This window comes from Arctopsyche grandis, chromosome 12, assembly GCF_051622035.1.
Source record: "Arctopsyche grandis isolate Sample6627 chromosome 12, ASM5162203v2, whole genome shotgun sequence".
NCBI lineage: Eukaryota > Metazoa > Arthropoda > Insecta > Trichoptera > Hydropsychidae > Arctopsyche > Arctopsyche grandis.
This window is the reverse complement of record NC_135366.1, coordinates 16,014,898-16,034,757: the sequence shown is the minus strand read 5'-3', so window position 1 is coordinate 16,034,757 and position 19,860 is coordinate 16,014,898. Positions and strand designations below refer to the sequence as shown.

The window sequence follows — 19,860 nt, the reverse complement described above, 5'->3', positions numbered from 1 at the left end:
TTACTTCGACCACCGAATGTAAAACATTTCGAGGTCATCCTCCACTATTCCAATTTCTTCCTCTTGATGCGCCTGGTTAAAGTTCTCGAGGATGATTGCTATGTACATGTTGATCACAATCATGTAGCTGATGATAATAAAGCTGGTGAAGTAAGTTATGGCTAGAAGAGGCGAACCGCAGTTACCATTCGCTTGACCATTATGGGACAAATCACACTGGGGTGGCTGTATCATTAACGATTCCAAAACATCATTCCATCCAGCCGAAGTCATCAACCTAAATAAAATTTGATAAATATAATATGCAATGAAGTTTCGCTTTGTTTTTGATTTGATTTGAGTAATTTTAGTGTTATTGAATAAAATTTTAGTATAAATGAAAACCGAAAGCTCTATTATATATTGTATAAGCACACTCAATGTATTTTTAATTATATCTATATAAAATATGAGTGAATTTTAAAAATTAAATTATAGTTATTTACATATGTATGTATGATAAAATTTAATACCTGAACAAAAGTTGCATGCTTCTTCCGAATGTTTCAAAATTGACAAGATCATCCAAAGCGCCTTGCTGTCGCACATGACCGAAAACAGACATGCCAATGATGGCATATATGAACGTAATCAGTGCGAGTAAAGCGCCAATGTTGAATAACGCCGGCAACGATACAACTAATGCAAACAAAAGCTTACGAATACCTTTTGCCGCCTGAAAATTAGATAAAAACATTCAAATGTATAATATACACTATTTTGATACATTTGAAGAGCTTAAAATGTCGATTATAACATGTTTACTTTAATTAATCGTAGAATCCGTCCAATTCTAAAAACTCGCACTACTCGTAGCAGCGTCGGGGACACTGGCAAGTCTATCATTATATCTTCCATTAAAATTCCTAAAATACTAGCTAAGACGAGAAGGAAATCGAACATGTTCCATGGAACTGTGAAATAGTGATAACGTAGGCCGACCATTTTGACAATCGCTTCTGAAAATGTATAAATCATGTGTAATATTATAATTTTACATAACATACTACACGTTTGATAGTTTAAAACCTCTGACCTAATCCAAATACTGTTGTAAAAAAGGCATTGCTCACTTCGAGCACAAAGAATATTGCATGGGGTTGGTCATAATGCTCGATACCCATCGTTAACATGTTTAAAAAAATAAGAACGAAAATTGCTATCTCGAACCGTCGAGAATTCGATAAGTCATAAAACATCGCTAAAAATTGATTCAACGGTCGTTTAATAACCTTTTGTGGTTTTTTGCGACCTAATTTCTTCATCGCTGTGTAATAGTGCTTTTGACTTTCGGTCAAGAACATTTCTAAAACACCTCCCTCGTACTGAAATTTTAAATAAAATTTGATTTAAGATCAAAAATAATATAATCAAACGATGAAAACAAAATGAATGTTTAGTAAAAATAAATTGAAAATTGTATGTACCCTCTTTTTTAGCATGTTAAAATTATCTATAATGACTCCGATGAACAAATTCAAAGTGAAGAACGATCCGCATACTATGAATATTACAAAATATATGTTTGCATATAAATTTGCTTCTCTCTGGGGCTGTAAGTCTACTCCTCTGGCATCCACAGCGTCAGCCATGACTTCCATCCAACCTTCAAAGGTGGCCACTTGAAAAAGTGCCAAATAAGCAATGCCGACGTGATCGAAAGATATTTTTGAATTGACCCAAGTGTAATTGTAATATATACAATCCCATTTATCGTTCACTTTCTGAAATTTTCAAAATGAAATTATATCAGGGGGGCATATATGTATATGTATGTATTTGTTTATGTTTATTAAATTAATACTCACACTGACGGGTAATAATTCTCCATCTTCATCGAGACATTTGAAGAATTTTCCGCCAAAAAATTGTACGCCCATTATAGAAAATATCAACCAGAAGACAAGACACACCAGCAAAACGTTGAAGATACTAGGTATTGCATACATTAAAGCGTTTACCACAATTCGCATACCCTGCCATCTCGATATGGCCCTCAAAGGTCTCAACGCTCTGAGTGTTCTTAAAGAACGCAAAACTTTTAAATTTTCATTCTCTTCTATCAATAAACTAAACACAGAAACCTTAAATGTGATACACGAAAAACATATTATAAAATTACAATACAACATACAAGCACAATGTTTCACAATATCGAACGAGAAATACTTACAAAGACAATTATGAAATCTAATATAGTCCAAAAACTAGTGAAATATTTAGTAAATCCTAGCGCAATCCACTTTAGGAACATTTCAATGGTAAAAATTAAACAAAAACCCAGATTCGTCCAATAGAGTATATTTTTTAAAGATTTATTGCTTTCTAAATGGATGTCTTCGAAGCACAATGTAATACTGGATGCAAATATGAGAACTAAGATAAACCATTCGAAAGCTGGAGTATCCACATATTGCAGAACCACCGTTCTTGTGTTAGTCCAACGTTGGCCCAAAGGAGTTTGAATGACAGCATCCCAACATGGACATCTGGTTAGAAAAAATAAATATAATCAAGTTAAAGATAGCTCAAAGTATTGAATACTGAAGCATTAACGTTTCTCACTTTTGATAACAATGTTGAGGAAAGCAGTCTTGGGGAGTTTTTGCTGTTTTATTGCGTCCAAAACCAGGAAAATTAGCAAAACGATCAACGTATTGTCCTTTTGAATTACGTCTGCCTCCAACTGTCAATTCATCTACATAAGAAACTAACGCATGCCACGGTCTCTTTATACTGCTTTCTTTGGTTTCTTCTACCATAATGCTCATAGCTTCTTTGAATTTTTGTAGTCCTCCTTTTGTTTGTCCAATATGTGGTTCTTCGTTTTCACTTAGTGGATGAATCGGCCCTTCTTCTGTTTCGGTATCCTTTGAAGAACCTTTTTCCAATATTGCAAGTTCTATGCTTTCTGTTGCAGTTTCATCTAAAAATTATTTTTGAATTAAATAAATAAATTATTTATTCTTAAAATTTAACAAATAAAGCCTTTACTGCTTAATTGAGTTCCCAATCCAGAAGAAAACTGCATATGAAGAAGTTGCTTATTCACAAAATCCTTTTTTTCCTTTTCTGGACTAATTTCATCTAAAGCTTCCTTAGAATCTTCTCGAATCGTTGTTGAGTATCTTTTGCACTCTCCTCCAATTTCCTTTATGTCCTTAAGTGTTTCTTGACTCCCATGATTATATGCTGCACTATGAAATAGTCCGCTACCAGGAAAACAAAAATCTGATCCTGATACTGGCCTTTAAAGTTTTCATTTTAAAATTACAATAAATATACGAAAAGTGCATTTTGTAAGTGCAAATCTACATTTCAAATACCTATTGAGAGCTTCTTGATAACTATGGTTGTATATATTATCGTGAGGAAATCCTATAATAGTTTCTTGTAACGATCCTGAAAACCTGTGCTCGCTTATGGCTGAAAACCGTTTTTCATCCGTCTCTCTTTTCTTGATCATGACTTCGTTGACTATTTGTTCGAGTTTTACATTTTTTTTATTTTCGTTATTAGGTTTACCCGAAAAAAAACCTCTTTTTTTTCTAATTATCGATCGTATCCTATCGAAGCTTCTCGCTAACTTTGAATCTTCGCCAATATCCTGCTTTAATAAAATAACATTTGAAATGTAGAATAACATAAAAATTACGACTTATAATTAAAATATTTACATATATACAATAATTAATGCATACCCGTATAACTTCTTTTCTACTTTTTAATTCTTCACTATTAAAACTACTGAGCAACAACGCAAGGAAAAGATTGAGGACCATGAAATTGCCCATCACGAGTGCTGGCAAAAATATAAAAAAGCAAGTTTCTGGTCCCGCTACCCTTTCCGCTCTCATACAATCCCACAAAGGCTCAATCCATTCTCCACAAAGGATCCGAAATATCATCATAAACGAGTGGAAGAAATCGTTGAAATTCCATCTGCAATATCAATAACAATTTTATAATAATATATTATACTTTCTTGTTCTTATTTTAGAATTTCATTTAACTCACCTTGGCACAGGATCCGGATCGAATTTATCTGGTGTATAATCCTTAGAGAAAAGTTGCATACCAATCACAGCAAATATGTATATAACAATCACTAGCACAAAGGTGAGGTTACCCAATGCGCCAATAGTTGATATGATAATGCTCAAAAGGACTTTCATTGTGGTCCACGATTGAGCTAGTTTTAATACTCTTAACTGAAATATACAAAATATATAAAATTAAAAACAATTTATAATTAATTTTATTTACGTATAAGGTATTTTTATTTACCAATCTAAGTCCTCGTAGAACGGATAATCCGTCAACAAGTTCAAAAATGAGATCTAGCAAACTAGCCGATACTATAATAAGATCAAATATATTCCATCCACACGCGAAGAAGTCTTTGCTCAGTGCTAAGACTTTAAGGAAGCACTCAAGTGTGAAGATGGATGTGAAGACCTAAAGGGATATCAGAGAACACAAATAATTACAACATAATGTCAAAAGGGACAAGATATGGACTTAAAAGAAGACAAATTACTTTGTTGCCTATATCTAAAGCCTGGCGTATGTTTTCGCTCATGCCGTGATGTTCTAGCGCCAGAAAAAGTGTATTTAAAACTATACATGTTGTGATGAAAAGTTCGAACAGTGGATCTTTCACTATTTTGTAGAGGCAGTTCTGAAATTGCAACCAGCCCTCGTAGTCGACGCAACACGAAATGCACTTATCACAGTTTCTATCAGGCAAATCATCTGGAAATTTAATTTGCACACATTTTAAAATAGTTCCCTATTACAATTATTGTAATTGTATTTTGACAATTATTTGTAAGTATGTTTTTAGCTTTATTTAACATTGAACATTCAACATCAATTTTTTCATTGACATATCACAACAAAAAGGAGTAAAACAGAAAGGGTTGAAAAACATCACAAAACATAGAAGGTTCTCCATTTTATGCACAGACCAGGGTTTCTCAAACAATGCTATCATGGCGTCCAAATAGTTCCAAGGAAGAATTTTCTCTAAAACGAAATTTTTATGTTAAAAATTTAGACCACTACCATTAAAATTTTGTACAAAAAGATGCTTAAAAAAAATCCAATTGTTTTCTGGGATCCCCCCACATTGAATCTGAAAAGCAACAAGCGTAAACAATTATGCATAGATGAGTGCATTATCAAAATTATTAAAAAAAAAAAAAAACACAGATAACAATGAAACATCAATAAAATTTTATCAATACACACAAAGAGCCACAATGCCTCCAACGAAATTTTAGAGGGGGAATCGTATAGTTGGTGTAGTATTATTAAAAATTTGAGAAACGCTGGCATAGACGTACATGCACACTGACAATATTCACAACACACACGCGCACACATCAAAGACGTAATTATTGATTTAAAAAATAATAATCACATTTATACAATTAAATATATGTTATAAAAATAAATTTCCTCGTCGTTTTTTATTAAAAAAAACTAATATTGGAACAGAAAATTTCTTCATTGTCGTTTGCTGGAAATGTTCATTTTGTTTTATATGACGGATTTTTATTTTTCAATATTAAAAAAACAAATTTTATTTATACAAGTATATACAAAATATGCACAAAGTGAAGAAACAAGTGCTGTTAATAATGTGCATTCCAAAGTGTATATAGAAATAGGAAGATAGACTTTTTGCATTCCTATATAGATATGAAAGAAAAACTATAAAAAAAACGACTCCAATTCCAAAGATGTATTGGTGATTAATTTTTCTATGAAAAAATAGCTATTTGATTTCATCTATGTAAGTACTACTATTTAACTATATAAAATACATAATTTTATCACATTTTTATATATATTTATGTATGTATCAGGCAAAATTTATTTATTTTTGATTCTAATATCTAAATATCTATTGATTTTAAATCACAAACGTTGAAATTGGAGTCGTCAAATTATAAGTGAAATATATATATAATATACATATAAATATTAGACACCAAAAATCATGCTTCAACAGGCAGCGGCACGTTTAGTATTTATACCAGTAAGGACCAGATCTCGACCAGTGAAGTGTTGTGGTGGCACTTACCGTCAAAGAATGATATATAAATATCGTCGTTGGCTATCGCAGGCTGTAATTGGCTGCTGGTGCACAAGTCGACCGTGGGCAGCGGCAGCCGTTCCTGCTGCACCTCGGGCCGCCGGTAAGGCCAGTCTGCCCCTGATGATCATTTTACATGGTTTTGTTTTCTCTTTCGTTTTGGTGATGGGCAGAAAGAATAATAATAATAAAGAAAAATAGATATGGTGCTCGGTGTTAAAAAAATGCGCTCAAGCTGAAGCGTGCCGGACATGACCGGACCACCGTTCAAGCGTTCATGCCAATGATCTTATGACGACATGATTGTCGTGTAGATAGATGCTTGCGAAAAGTTTTCCAATTTTACTACGCATGCACTGTCCACACTTTATGTACATGTGTGTCTCATTGACATGTATAAATGACTGATCACTATTCAGAGTGGTTTTTGAATGTATAATATTATATTCGGGGCACTTCTACCAAATATCAAGGTATCAACTTTGGAAATGATATTTGTTTATAACCTTGTTTGTAACATGGTTTTAATGCGAACATCTCATAATAAGAGCTAAGAATCTTCAGAACATATACAGAGCCAAATCATTTATTTGATTATATATTTACATAAATATTTACTATTATGTATTGATATATTTCAACTTTTAAAATCAGACATGTAATACAATGTAGAGGTTGTGATCGAGAAATCTCGATAAATTTTGATTCTCGTTTCTCGAGAATATTTTATTGTAAAATTTCGAGATTCTCATTTCTCGAGAATATTTTATTATGAAAATTCGAGATTCTCGTATCTCGAGAAATTGTTTATTAGAATCTCGAAAATATCGAGAATATTCTTAATTTATCACTACATGTTTTTGCTCAATAAACTGACTGATTTGTATACTTGTTAACTCGTAAATAATTTTGTGAAGTATTGTAATATGTATATGTAGATGGTCAGTATTTCTATTATTTGTCCGGTAAGTTATTATTCGGTCATCATATATGTAAGTACATATACACATTTTACAACGAAATCGCACCATTTTTAAGTTACATATACATATGTATGTGCATGTAGGTACTAGTCACTAGTGCGAAAGTATTCGGTTATGATATCACTAAAACGCTAGTGAAAATATATTTTCACTGACAATATGACCCCACTTAACACACATAAAACAGAGATTTTTGATTTATTGTTTATTTATTCGAGTATTTGTTCATTAGATATTAATTAATATATAGTCAGTATTTTAATATGCATAGATGGTCAGTATTTTTATTATTTGTCCGGTCACAAAAACACGGACAAAGCCGGGTAGCAACACTGGGAATTTTATAAAATTATTTTTTACATATTGTTATTTTTATTATTTTAAATTACTTTTGTATATTTTTATTTTCTTTTCATGCCTTCTTTTATAATATTTTTTTATATAATTTTACTTTTTTTTCTTTTCAATGTTCTATTATATCTCCCTATATCTTTCTTTCGTCATGTCTTTAATAAAGTTGTAAACCCCTGATATAATATACATATGTATGTAGTGTTTGTGTCCTTTTGATTTTTGTATGTTGTCAAGTTTATATGCTAAAAAAATCAATTCACTGTATTAAAAAAAAAATTATACTTTCTCGAGAATTCTCGAGAATCTCGAGAAACAAAAAAAGAAAATCTCGAATTCTCGAGATTCAAATATTTCGAGAAAATAAGATTCTCAAATCTCGAGATTCAAATATTCCGAGAAAAGGATATTCTCGAATCTCGAGAATCAAAAAAAGTCGAGAAATCACAACCTCTAATACAAAGTAGGTGGCTATTGCACAAGTGCAGACATATATTTAGATTGACAAATCAATTTTTTATATTGATAAATCGTTAGTGTTCTAAAGATTCTTTTCTCCATTCACGTATGATATAATATAATAATTATTAAATAAATATAATAAATACATAAACACACTCACACAACCATACGCTCAAAAAGTCTTTTGTTAAATTAAAATATCTTGTTTCAGTAGAAGTGCCCAAACATTGAAATATCAGTTAGGCTTTTGTTGCCATTTCCAGTATCAAACTGTCTAATTAGAAAAGAGTTGATATTTAAAATTTATCAAAAATATGCATACACAGATATGTATTCCAAAAACCAATAATTTATATTCATCATTGGTTAAAATTTGTATGTACTTTTTATAAAGTACGTATGTATTGTATAAAAGTAATAGTAATTTTGTAAAATGTATATTTTTAAATATTTTCTAAATAGTTTAAATTTTATCATTATTGATTTGGCAAAGCTGAAGCAAGCTTAGCAAAAGAGAAAGAAAGTAAATATATATATAATGTATCAATAAATACGTTTAGAAGAAGTATAGAAGAAACATAAGTCTAATAGTAAAACACTGCATCTAATTTTGTCTTTTCAATTTAACCAGTTTAGATCAGAATGAATGTAAGCAGAATGTGATGAGGTTCATCGAGAAGACGCGTAAATTCAAATTATAACAATATTGATACACTGTGTAAATATAAAATAATTATTTATATAACCACATTTGAATATTTGGAAACAGTTAAATGATCACAATAAGATTTCACATGAGTTTAAATTGATATATGTATTGCACCATGATAGACTTGCATAGTTTGCACACAGAAAAACTTTCAAACGAACTTACCCCACCATTTATTTTAATATTTTAATAATTACAAATTTACAATATCTCATATTTACACGCATCGTTGGGGTGCATTTTGTGCTAGCGACGTGTGCATCAACTACCTAGTTTCATATACCACTGCACTGCGATATCGTGTCCGACCTATTGTTGTATGTAAATAGTGCAATCAATGTGAAGTTTATTTTTTTTATTATTATATTATTTTTTTGTAGCTATGATACATTGCGCCAAATCGAGTGCAGAGTGATTTTAGTGTGTGGTTTTTTTTTTTTCATAAAATTTTTGTTCGTCTGCCATATTATACAGTATATTATCAGGACGTCTTCCCCGTTGAACGTCGAGTATTCCACCTGTTTGCTTACCCAGAACGACGATCTGGGACAGATAGTCCGGGTGTAGAGTGTAGGTGGAGTGAGCGTGACGCACCCGCCTCGGCTGCGGTATTCCGTTGCACTTGATGACCCGAACAGACCTCGGAGAGAGTGCGACGGTGACCGGTGTCGCTTCGGCTCTTTGCAGCTGCAAAAATGACAATTTGTGTTTGTGTCGGTTTATTCGAGTTGATTTACAATTTAGACGGTGACAGGAGGGGGAAGCATGGGTGGTTTAACCCGTTAACGGAGGCAGACATGGTCCCTCTCAGGGGGGTGGGTGTCTTTCTTCTCTATAGAAACTGGGTACGTCGACGGAGAGATTAACGACCCAACACTCGAGAAAATTCACTCGACGCTTCATTATCCCGTCTACTTTCGAGCTTGTTGATAGTTGAGTGTACAAAGTGCTTGTTTGTATTACATAATATTATACATTGATACAAATTACATATAATGAAGCTTTTTTGATATTTTTCAATATTTTTGTCTCGACACATCTTTTATATCTACGGTATCACTAGACTTTTTTTTTTGTTTGATTCCATCTTATATTTTTTTTATTAGATTCATCTCATAATTTTTTGAAAATATTGTAACGTAGAGATTAGGTGGGTGGCGCTTGTGGACCGATGGCTTACGAGCGCTAATCACCTGATCTCTCGTTCGCGACAAAATGTCCTCGTCGAATGAATAAGCCGTATGTAACGGCCAATGGGATCACCCCACTCATCGACCAATAGTTTACATGTGTATGTATCAGTGGCGTGCGCTGAAATTCTCTCTCTTTTTATTTAATAGTTTTGGACCATTGTGGCATTACAGGAAGAACCTAATGCGCCAAAATGGCCTACATTTGAAAAATATATAAAAACAAGTAAACTGTAAATAAAGGAAAAAAGCAAAAGCAGAAAACATGGTAAAATAAAATAATAAAAAAAAGTAACAAAAGGAAAATAATACATCATTCAGAGAGAAAAAAAATAACAAAAGTGTAAAAACTAAAAATAAAATCCATAAATCCCATTCTTTGTTTACACTGAACAAAATTAAAATAGTATATAAAAATGTAAAAAGGAGAAAGAAAAAGTAAAATAAAATAAAACAAAATATGAATAAAAAATAAAATCACAGCGAGGCCCAAATGGAAGAGAGTAGATTAAGATTCCACTCATTCATCACATTCAAATTAAGAAAGTAATGATGAGCGCAGGTTACCAGATAAATATGTTAAGATAATATCCGATAATCTACGCTCCCCAAGGTGGAAAATATCACATTCAGGGACAGCAGCAACGATTTCATTGAGAAGTCGAATAGCTCATGGAATAGGAGCCATTCGAAAAAGAACTTTGCCAGCAGCAGGTACAACCATCAAATGATGATGTCTACCACGCACATAATTATTAGGGACATAAAGTCCCAACTGTTCCAGCAACAAAGGGCATGACGTATTACCACGCAATAGCTGGAGAACGAAACGAATTAACGAGAAGTTTCTCCGAAGTTCAAGGGAATTATACCCAAGCATGCCCAAAAGGAAAGGAGTAGGATAGAGATATGGGTAATACCCATATTCTTTCTTATATAGAAAACGAAGAAATGCTTTTTGCACTTTTTCTATAATAAGAGAGTAATTTGCTTCATGCGGATTCCACACAATTGCATTATACTCTAGCTTACTTCTAACAAGCGAGTTGAAAAGCAAGCGAGAAGACAAGGGGTTGGAGAATAATCTAGCATATCTCAAGACAAATCCAAGTCGACGAAAGGAAACGTCAGCGATTGTCTTGATGTGGTTGTGAAAGGTGAATTGAGGATCAAAAGTGATACCCAAGTCAACCATTGATTCCACGCGCTTCAACAATACGGATCCAATGGAATATCCGTGACAATAGAGTGAATTCGCACGTCCATAAGCAGGATACAAGAGGAACAGGCTGTCCTTCTTGTATCCCGCTCGTGCACATTAAGTAAGACTGTACGACAAAAAGAGAGATAATTTCAGCGCACGCCACTGGTATGTACATATGTATGTGTGTTGTGCCCAACGGGTATAAATATTGGGCGCTCTCGGTCTGCAAACCATTCCGACCTGGAGCGCCGACGAGAGTACACGAATAAACACCTTCTACTACCCTCCTGCGTCTTTCTCTCCGATCCTGGAAGCCCCCTTTTCACGTCCACGCAACAATATAATATGATCATCAAAAAGTATGACAATGACAAATGTATTGTCAGTTTTAAAGGCTCAAAGTTGATCAAAATGGATTGACATTATTCCAAGCACACAATATACACAACATGGGATACATTTTTATAAGTAAATTGATCCGATTGTATTCCGTGCGTTGTAGCGTATTTATAGAGACGTACCGCGTAATATTGACAACAATTATTTATTCGTAAGGGTCTTTCTATTATTATTACATTTCTCTGGTTTAGACTCTCTAATATATCTTGCAACAATATAAAATAAACAATATTACTATTAATAAATGTATTTTTTCAAAATTAGTTCTATCTTCTTCGTTGTTGTTAAAATGTGATGCTCACAATCTAAATGCCAAGCCACAATCTAAAATACTTAGCAGTAAGGGATTTCCATCGGGAAATTCTGCTATGGTTATAAATTCAGAAATTCTGCTATGGTTATAAATTCAGAAATTCTGGTGTAAACCACTCTTTATAAACGTTGACAAATGAATGACATGGATTACACGACCCATGTTCAATGCATTTTTTTTCAATGCCACCTGGAAAAGCTTAGCGGGTAGTATTCTTGTTTATTCTTTACATACTCAAAAAATAACGCCTATCGGGGTATTTCAGGCTCATGGACTTTTTGGAAAAACGCCGATCGACGTTGGTCAGCATTCAAAGGGTTAACTAATGACAGATATAAATAGTATACAATAATAAATACTATAAGTAACTGAAAATAGATTAGCAAATTGAATTTTTATACATATACATAGGTACATATACAATATAATGTAAGTGGTAGTATTGAGTATTTGATTTGACGTTGAATATCTAGCATTCACTATTACCTGAACCAGGCTGTGAGCTTGTTGTTGATCTTCCGAATGCTGATCAGGTTCCTCGTGATCGTCAACCACACCAGAGTCATCAAGGGAAGATTCTCTGTTGTTGTCTGAACCGCTGGCTTGACGACTACCGGCGCCCAGTTGACCTCTATACGGAGGTACTGAAAACAAAACATAATTACAGACAATTGTATATGTAATATTTTTATATTACTACACTTTTCTACACATGTAGATTGTGTATATTACCAAGAGCATTTCCTGGATGCAACTTTCCCTGTTGAAGTTGAAGAGTCCTCGGAATAGCAGGTGGAGGAGGAGCACGACCCTTCGGCGAACAACTGCTATGTCGAGGTGAAGGACTTGGACTTGGTGTCACAGACCTAATCAAATTAAAAAAAATATTTGAATCACATGTGACATACGTAATTTCTTGCATACGTATGTCACATGTTTTCTTTTACATTATTTAAATAAATAATATAAATTTATATGAGAGCGACGGGCAATATGTACATATTTTAAAACTCTATTCAATAAAAATATATAAATTAATTTACTTTTAAATCCAATTTAACATAATTTTTTTAACATAATTGTAAAAAATAAATATCAGATTTATTTTATCGTTTTTTTTCACATAAAATATTTTTGTTTATGTGTATGTAGTTGATTGGAAGATTTAGACATGCACAAGGATTTAATGTATTCTACATTATTATATCCTTATATAATCATTATCATCATTTACAGCCATTCACCATCTACTGTTGTATGAAAGCCTCTCCAACACACTTTCATTCGTCTCTGTTTTACGCCACTCATTTTTCTAATTTCATCTACAAATCTTCCTCACAGCCTTCTTTTCACCCTTTTATATTATTTCGGGTATCATTCTAGCACTTATATTTATCCCCTTTCGTTCTTTCTTCTAGCTACTTCACTAAATCTACTACACATATCATATTTCTCACCCACGGATTTCGATTCCTATTTCTTCTCGTTATGCCGAGCATACAGCGTTCCACAATTCTTTGAGTACATTGAACTTTGTGTAATATCTTGGCTAAAAATGTCCAAGTTTCACATCGATACGTCATCACTAGTCACCGGAGCCTGAGGGGGCCGTGTATTGTTCAAAGGTTGTAAATGCATTGTTAAAGGTTTGCCGAACAATGGATAGCACTGTGACTATCCTACCTCTAGTCATCACTGGAAAAACACATTGATCGAAAACGGCATCGATATCGTTGTCATAGAAAATTACATTTTTTAGATGACGTAACGGATTCAAAGTCTCTTTCGAAATTATATATTAGATATATATATATTAGACTAGATGTTTCTTACATTTTTTTTTAAATTTATATGTGTATGATTTCTTTATATCAAGCGAGTTTATTGAATCTTAGTATATATGTTACAGTTATCTTCCAGTGTATCTTCCAGTTGTAATATATTTTGACTAGTTGGAGTATATTTCATCTAACCTGGTCATATGAACACATATAAGTAAATTAATAAAATACCAACTACCGTTATAATTAAAACGTATTTTTAGTTATAATATATTTTGACTAGTTGGAATATATTCCGTTTACTGGTCAAAATATATTACAACTGAAAATATAGTTCAACTACAAGCTGGTACCATGTTAGATGGAGAGGTTAGGTTTTCGTGAAAACGTCACTCGACTAGTAAATTGAGTTGAAAAGTCACATTCTTAGATTCAACGTAATAGCTCATTACCTTTATCCGTAATACCTAGCAAATATTAACGCATATTAAATTCATTAGAGCTGTTATATTACAACTGGCGCACATTATTGAAAGTACATATGTATATTTTCGCTTGTAGAGATATAATTTACTAGTTGAATTGTATTCGAATATGAATGACCTAAAACGCCAGTTGGAATAAACACATTAAAACTGAAATTACACTTCGACTGTAACATACATATTATATATACACATTAATATGAATGTGCTATTATTGCAAACGATGTTAAGATTTAAATAGTGCGCAATGCGCAATATTTAGATCAAATTCAATTTTAAATTAACATAAACATCAAATTGCTAAAACTTTGATTGTTTCCGAAATGAGCAATGCGTACAATTCTACACTATCGAATAAAATTAATCTAGCGCAAACGCGATACAAACTACACACAATACTTCACAAGAATAATATAGTAATTATAATTCCGTGCGGGCAAAGGGATTAACCTTCACTGTGATTTACCCAAATTCGAGCCATTTTATACAACCGGCGGAAACAAAATAAAATTATATAATACGATTATTTAGCCAGTTGGACATCGGTTAATATCCGGGGCGAGTATCGCGTGTATTATGCGGATTGCGTCGCGAACAAGGGAGAGAGAGATCGGCGTGGGGTTGAATACAACAGGTTGGAGAGCTTCTCCCTCTCATCCCCCGTGAATTTCAAGGTAATACCTATGGGACAGAGAGAAATGGGGTGGTTTGGGTTGGACACGTGACCTGCTCTTCTGTTGCGGAGCTGGATTAGGAGCTGGCATGGGAGGAGGTTCTGGTAAGCCTCCACTCCCAACAAGGGCGTTACTCCTTCCCCTCTTTCTCCGTCTGGTCTTCTTCCTAGAATACGAAGCGAGCAAGACGCCCTTTCTGGAGTCGATCCTCTTTTGATGACTCTTCGCTAGGATCTTAACGCTGATGCTCGCCGGGTCGAAGCTGAATATAGAATCATCACGATGCTCGTTCAAATCTTTTTTCCGTTCCTGAAACCACCACGTTAAGCGTTACATCAAATGCTACAAATTGCTCAGTTGAAATTTAATTTGTGAGTACTTCTTGGGTGATTTGAGATTCTTCTTCGTAGCTCAACGCCACTACGGCCAACATCAGGTTGATGAGGTAGAACGAGCCGAAAAACACCACCACCGTGAAAAAAGATACGCTCATGGGTCCACAAGAAGATAGTACCTGAAAAAAAAATGATAAAAATATAAACGATAGGTAAGTGAAGCTTCCAGTCGATTTGTTCCGTCTTTACGAATAAGCGTTTTTAAATGTGTTACAAACTAGACGAAGGCAAGGAGAAGATTTCTCGAGAGACAAGGGAGGAGAGAAAAGGGTTTCGGGTATTTTGGGGTTTTTATTTCCATCGCTTACATCGGTGCCGCTTCCTTCTGATTTGTTGTGATAAAATCGCAACATAAGAGGGAACCTTTTCTTTTTCCTATCACGTAGAAAAAGAAAATTTATTTATATGTATTAATTGTTCATAAATATTAATTAGATATGAATAAACCAATTTTTTTTTTAATATTATATATTGATATCTTATATTAAATTTTGTAGTAAGTTAAAGAAATGCAACTTAGACTTTCCTGAAAGAACCCAAATAAAAATATAAGAATTGAACCCACTAGCGTAACAATGGAAGGGGGGAGAGGCATCTGGCGTATCGATGCCCCGGGCGCACCAGCTTTGGGGGCGGCACGAAGGCAAAATATTTATTTATTTATTATCTTCTCATAATTTATAGTATATAGCTAAGGTTCAATTCGAAAAGAACAATGTAAGCGGTTGATGAATTCGTCGACAAAATTCGCCGAAACTATTGCAATTTTTGTTCCATCCATCCATCTGTCAAACTGCAGTTTTTCTAGAATTTGCATTGACAGCAATAATGTGGTGAAGTTGCATTTAAGACAATGCTTTCCATAAATATGTATATATGTCAATTGTGCCTGAACGTTTGAAAATACTAAGAATTAATAAAATATAGAAATTCTTGTAATTTGATTCTTGATTGGGATCATTTCTTTATAAAATGAACCATTATATTTGAAAGTGGTGGAAGTCCAATTTTAAGTTCCAAAAACGCTGTTTCTATTGTAAACGCCATTTCTGCTTGACATAATTCACAAATTGTTACCACTTTTCTTAATATGATATATGTCCAGAATCTCGGAAAAGCAGAATAAAGGCCACTAGTATTTTTAAATATGTTTAATTATATTTGATGTTTTGCGAAATATTTCTCGAAATGAAGAAAAGTGGACTTATGCAACTTTCAAATATAACGGCTCAAATCATTTATATAGTATATACGAGTATATCAAATCATTTATTTGTATAGTATATCTCAAATCATTTCATATAGTATGTATTATGTTTGCTTCTTAGCAAATTTTATATCGGCAAATATGACGAAAGAAGGGGGGTTGGGGGGGGGGGGAAGGGGCGCAAAAAAAAAAAGCTCGCACCAGTGTATAATTTCCTTTATCCTAAGTCTAAACTTATATGGTTGTTCAATAAAATATATTTTTTTTATATTACGTTAATTGGTGGAATAGGGAAAGTACATACATATATACATATATACGTATACATATTTCAAGTTAATGACATTCTAAAACTTTTCAAGAAATTGCTTATATTATACACATAAACATTTTTACTTCAAAAAACCCAAGCTCATAAAGAATTCAGGCCCACATAAAGACTCGACGTTTTTAGAAAATTTTACTCTATTTGCAGGTGTATAAAGCAAGTCGAAATTTATACGTACATATGTAGCTTGAACACTCGTAGAAATAGGAAAAGGTTTAAAAAGGTTACGAAAGATTTCAGCTAGATGTCTGTATGTATGTATGTATGTATGTAAAACTAATGCGATTCAAAGGATGTGGATAGTATTGAATTTTAGACGGAAATTTCATTGGAAACATAAACCCGCGAGGTATGAATAAATAATCGGCCACGATCTTTGCACTTGCCATGTTGTAGACGTTCTCCCAGTAGTCGAGGGTGATCAATTGAAAGGTGGTGAGCATGGACCAAAGGAAGTTGTCAAAGTTCGTATAGCCGTGGTTGGGGTTTGGTCCAATGCACAGGCAGGTGTAGTTGACGGGGCAGTGCCTGGCTCCAGTGAGATTACCGCATATCACAGGGTCTCCTAGCTCGTTGAATATCCAATTCTCCTTGTCGCTGATCCATCTGAAACAAAGGACGGTTATATTATATGTATTATGATTATATACAAGATTTCGAAATATACGTATATATGTACATACATATATATATACCGATAGTTCTCAACCCTTTACAATTTTCTAAAGGGTCGTTGTAAATTATTGAATGGGCTACCCAAACTTTACTTATGTGGGTAGATTTTTAGTTATGCGTTGAATCCATAACGATAGTTCGAAATTGAAAGGTTCGTTATTTAAAATATGATAATTTCAAAAAAAAGTCTTATGCCGAATACAATCAAACTTTCATTCAAAATGTATGTACAGTTAAAAGATTGTTTCTTCTTGTATTTTTAGGCTTGTATACATTTGATTAGTACCTTCGTTACATTTGGTTAGTAAATCTATGATCAGTAAGTTATATCATTGACTGCGTGACTGTTGTATGTTTGTCAAAAAATATTTTAAACAATTGGCGGTTTAATGAAACTATGTACTTATGTACATATAATACATATAAATACAATATTTACATATAACACATATAAATATGTATTATATGTACATATAATACATATAAAAAAATCAACAGCGATAGAAAAATAGCCGACTATTGATTCTGACACTCACTTTTGGCACAGAAATTACGCATTTTTTTTAAACGCTCATATCTCATAAACAATAAGAAACCAATACAAATTATTGTCATATTCGAATTTAGTGGGTCAAGCTTAGTAACTATTGATGCCTCCGCTCGGGTTAGTAAAAAACGTGATTTTTTGTTGCTGTGTTATTAATCCATAGTTTTTCATTCCAAATTGATCCTTTTTCATTTCAAATTGACCCTTATTCATTGTAAATTAACCCTTTTGCATTTCAAATTCAAAAAACCGTTTTCAATTCAAATTGACCCCGTTTCAATGTACATTTTAAATTCAAAAGGGTCAATTTGAAAGAAAATGGGTCAATTTGGAATGAAAAACCTGTATAATCATAATAGGTACAACATATATTCTGTACCTATTATGTTGGTGGTAGAAATGTTTTTTGTTATGAAAAATGAACATTTGAGATACGCCGTATAATAATGGAATAAATGAATGAATAATATACAAAATGTAATTTTTAACAAAGTAATATTGTATGTATTTCAATTCCACGATTTACACGTAAATATAATCAAGGGAAAGGACAAAAAAATATACGATGTGCGAATATTCTATATGTAATTATAATTTGAAGATACCTATATATCGTTTGAAGAGATTATGTGAATAACGAATATACGTATGTACACATACATATTTATTACAATAAATATGTATGTGTACATATACATATGTACTGTAATATACAAGTATACCACAGTGTCTTTACAGGTCACATATATATATATATATATATATATATATATATATATATATATATATATATATATATATATATATATATATATATATATATATATATATATATATATATATATATATCAATTCCCCGCTCTGGAATCGACACACGGCCAAAGGGTTCCTGCAGTATTGCCTAGCGAAGTAGAGGCCGCGCTAAAAACTGCAAAGAACGGTAAATCCCCAGGGGAAGATAATATTCCCATTGACTTACTAAAATGTGGCGGCCCCCCCCTAATTAATATCTTAGCTAGGCTTTTCAGCAAATGCATCCAGAACCAAGCTATACCAGAAGGATGGAATAACGCAACTATCATTTTAATACACAAAAAAGGCGACAAAAGCGATATCAAGAACTACCGACCCATTAGTCTACTTTCAGCGGTTTACAAGCTCTTCACGAAGGTTATTACAGAAAGGCTGAAGAATATCCTCGACGAGAACCAACCTGTAGAGCAGGCAGGGTTTAGGGCAAATTTCAGCACAATGGACCACCTCCAAGTAGTTGGCGAACTAATCGAGCGCGCCAACGAATATCAACGGCCATTGTGCCTAGGTTTCGTCGATTATGAGAAAGCCTTCGATACAGTTAGTCATAATGCAGTACTTAACGCTCTAAAAACACAGGGAGTGCCGGAACCCTATGTGGGACTGTTAGCTGCAATATATAAGAATGCCACAGCTTCGGTTAAAATTTTTTCAGGTACAGATAGATTTAGCATAGGAAAAGGAGTAAGACAAGGAGATACAATCTCGCCCAAGTTATTCAATGCGGTGCTTGAGGGAGTTTTCAGGAAATTGGATTGGGATACAGCCGGAGTAAGCATCAATGGTCGCTTTTTGAGTCACCTTCGGTTCGCAGACGATATAGTTTTAGTAGCTCGTGATTCAGCTGACCTACTTATCAGACTAACACAGCTGGACAGGGAAAGTAGAAAAGTAGGATTAAAAATTAACGTAGATAAGACTAAACTAATGTTCAATAGTTATTGCATGCCTGATAGCATCCCCTTAGATGATAAACCAGTAGAAGTAGTAAATAATTATTTATATTTAGGTCAAATAATTGACATGTCTGGTAGTAAAAATGAAGAGATAAAGAGACGTATGAAATTAGGGTGGAGTGCATTTGGACGGATGAATGCTGTTTTTAAATCAAAAATGCCACTCTGCCTGAAGAAAAGGATCTTTGATCAATGCGTTTTGCCAGTGATGACGTATGGATGTGAAACTTGGACACTGAACGCCAA

General features: G+C 33.3%; 1 protein-coding gene across 1 annotated transcript in view; it reads right to left on the bottom strand.

Annotated features, from left to right (window-relative positions):
* The window catches only part of NaCP60E (Na channel protein 60E), a 245,469-nt gene continuing 225,609 nt past the window's right edge, over positions 1 to 19,860 (bottom strand). The window contains exons 5-24 of the mRNA XM_077443333.1: positions 17,010 to 17,229; positions 15,073 to 15,207; positions 14,701 to 15,002; positions 12,486 to 12,619; positions 12,251 to 12,397; positions 9,178 to 9,318; positions 4,580 to 4,794; positions 4,327 to 4,497; positions 4,057 to 4,250; positions 3,750 to 3,981; positions 3,366 to 3,646; positions 3,034 to 3,287; positions 2,605 to 2,965; positions 2,213 to 2,540; positions 1,848 to 2,123; positions 1,467 to 1,763; positions 1,076 to 1,364; positions 805 to 998; positions 513 to 715; positions 1 to 277 (exon numbers count right to left, since the gene is read on the bottom strand). Of these exons, the coding sequence (XP_077299459.1) occupies positions 1 to 277; positions 513 to 715; positions 805 to 998; positions 1,076 to 1,364; positions 1,467 to 1,763; positions 1,848 to 2,123; positions 2,213 to 2,540; positions 2,605 to 2,965; positions 3,034 to 3,287; positions 3,366 to 3,646; positions 3,750 to 3,981; positions 4,057 to 4,250; positions 4,327 to 4,497; positions 4,580 to 4,794; positions 9,178 to 9,318; positions 12,251 to 12,397; positions 12,486 to 12,619; positions 14,701 to 15,002; positions 15,073 to 15,207; positions 17,010 to 17,229 (4,651 nt within the window). The remainder of the gene's footprint in view (positions 278 to 512; positions 716 to 804; positions 999 to 1,075; positions 1,365 to 1,466; positions 1,764 to 1,847; positions 2,124 to 2,212; positions 2,541 to 2,604; positions 2,966 to 3,033; positions 3,288 to 3,365; positions 3,647 to 3,749; positions 3,982 to 4,056; positions 4,251 to 4,326; positions 4,498 to 4,579; positions 4,795 to 9,177; positions 9,319 to 12,250; positions 12,398 to 12,485; positions 12,620 to 14,700; positions 15,003 to 15,072; positions 15,208 to 17,009; positions 17,230 to 19,860) is intronic.